Source organism: Galeopterus variegatus, unplaced genomic scaffold (genome assembly GCF_000696425.1).
Source record: "Galeopterus variegatus unplaced genomic scaffold, G_variegatus-3.0.2 Scaffold6597, whole genome shotgun sequence".
NCBI lineage: Eukaryota > Metazoa > Chordata > Mammalia > Dermoptera > Cynocephalidae > Galeopterus > Galeopterus variegatus.
The window spans coordinates 27,574-29,324 of NW_007732708.1; the positions used below are offsets into that span (position 1 = coordinate 27,574).

The 1,751-nt window shown below is 53.2% G+C and overlaps 1 protein-coding gene across 1 annotated transcript in view; it reads left to right on the top strand.

Annotated features, from left to right (window-relative positions):
- Positions 1-1,696: 1,696 nt before the first annotated feature.
- NSFL1C (NSFL1 (p97) cofactor (p47)) overlaps positions 1,697-1,751 on the top strand; it is a 22,160-nt gene continuing 22,105 nt past the window's right edge. Inside the window, exon 1 of the mRNA XM_008591042.1 lies at positions 1,697-1,738. Within this exon, the coding sequence (XP_008589264.1) occupies positions 1,697-1,738 (42 nt within the window). The remainder of the gene's footprint in view (positions 1,739-1,751) is intronic.

Below are 1,751 nucleotides of genomic sequence, written 5' to 3' on the forward strand. Positions count from 1 at the left end.
GGGCGCAACACCGAGGGTTGAGATCCCGTTGCCGGTCCTGGTCCGGTACGGGCGCGACACTGAGGGTTGCGATCCGTTGCCGGGCACAAAAAAAAAAAAAAAAAAAAAAAAAAAAAAAAAGACTGCCTGGGGTATATAGTAAGTGCTCAATAAACATTAGCTGCCAGGTAGTGTTAGAGGGAAGGATGAACTTGAGACCTCCAAAGGAGGGATCAGGGATCCTGTGGTCTACAAAAGGGCTTTTCCCATTGGCACAAAAGTAAAGAGGGGATGACAATCAGGTTCAGAGACTCCAACACCAGCCAAGGAGATGGATCTTGGGGAGCCGATCACCCACAGATCTTTAAGCTAGGATAAATCATTGCCAGTTTCCATGGTGGAAAGGCCTTGCTGGTAGCCAAGCATGAGCATGGTCCAGAGTGAGCCCCCAGCCTCCTGGACTTCGTGGGAAGTTAGGGGGCATTTTGGGTTGACACAGTGATGAAGGGAGCAAGGACTGGGGACCAGGGCTGGCAATGGGTGGCCTTGCAATGGAAAGAAGGGTCTCGCACCAGAATGGCCTCTCCTCCTACATGTCCTGCCAGGACTTAGTGCAGCTGAAAACCTGTTCACAATAACCTGAACCTAGACCCTAACTCTCCCGACATGTAAACTTTAAGTATTTTTTGGACGGTTTTAATATACGCCAAATTTTCTAGAAAAGCAACTACTGTGTCACTCAAGAGAAGACTGGACTTTGTATTGTTCATGACTTTATTAAGAAGGGTTTTAAATGAGCCTGGGGACCTTCTCAAGGCTTCCTCGTGAAGGCAACACCTAAACAGAGACTTGAAGAGGGAGCAGGAGCTGACAAAGGGAAGAGTAAGGTAAGAGTGTCGCAGGCAGGGTGGCAGGAGGCAAGAGGGCAAAGAAGCTGAGGACCTAAAAGACAGGATTGTGTCTGAGAAGGTGCCCTTGGAGCAGAGGCCTGAAGAAAGTCGAGGCAGCACCTTGCCCGCGGTGAAGGAAAGGTGTTCCAGGCAAAGGGAGAAGCAAACGCAGAGGCCCTGAGGCAAACGCGTGCCTGGCATATTCCAGGGACAGCAGGAAGGACAAGGTACGTGGAGCACAGGAAGCTAGTGGGGACTGCGGTTGGAGCTGGCCAATTTCACATGGGCCTTGCATCTGTCTTTTACGCTGGGTGAGATGGGGAGCCATGGAAGGGTTGTGAGCAGAGGAGTGACATGTTCAAGGTCTGCTTTTCTCCCCTAGAATGTACGCAACAAAAGAACGTGAACTTTGTTTTGCTCGCTGCCATATTCAAAGCCCTGGAAGAGCATCGGGATATTGATGGCTCTCAGTAAGTGTTTGAACAAGTAAATGAATGAACGAATGAATAAATTAATGAAATGAGGGGATGAGTCAATGAATAACTATGAATCTAACTCCTTCGGGGCTCCTTCATCCCACACGCGTGTGGAAAACCCGCCCGCCTCTCATCCTCCGCGCAGCTCCCACCCCCGCTGTCAGGCTGCGATCCGCGCCGCAACCACCAGACAGCGCGGAGCGGCGGGGATTCCTGCACGGAGGGCTTTGCGTGAGACACCGCGTGGGACGCTCATCGGCGAGGCCAGGTCGACCGACAAGCGGAACGCAACAGCGGGGCTGGGGCTGTGCAGCGGCAGCCGGAGCGGTTTGGGAAGCGCACGGGGCGAAGATGGCGGCGGAGCGACAGGACGCGCTGAGGGAGTTCGTGGCCGTGACGGGCGCCG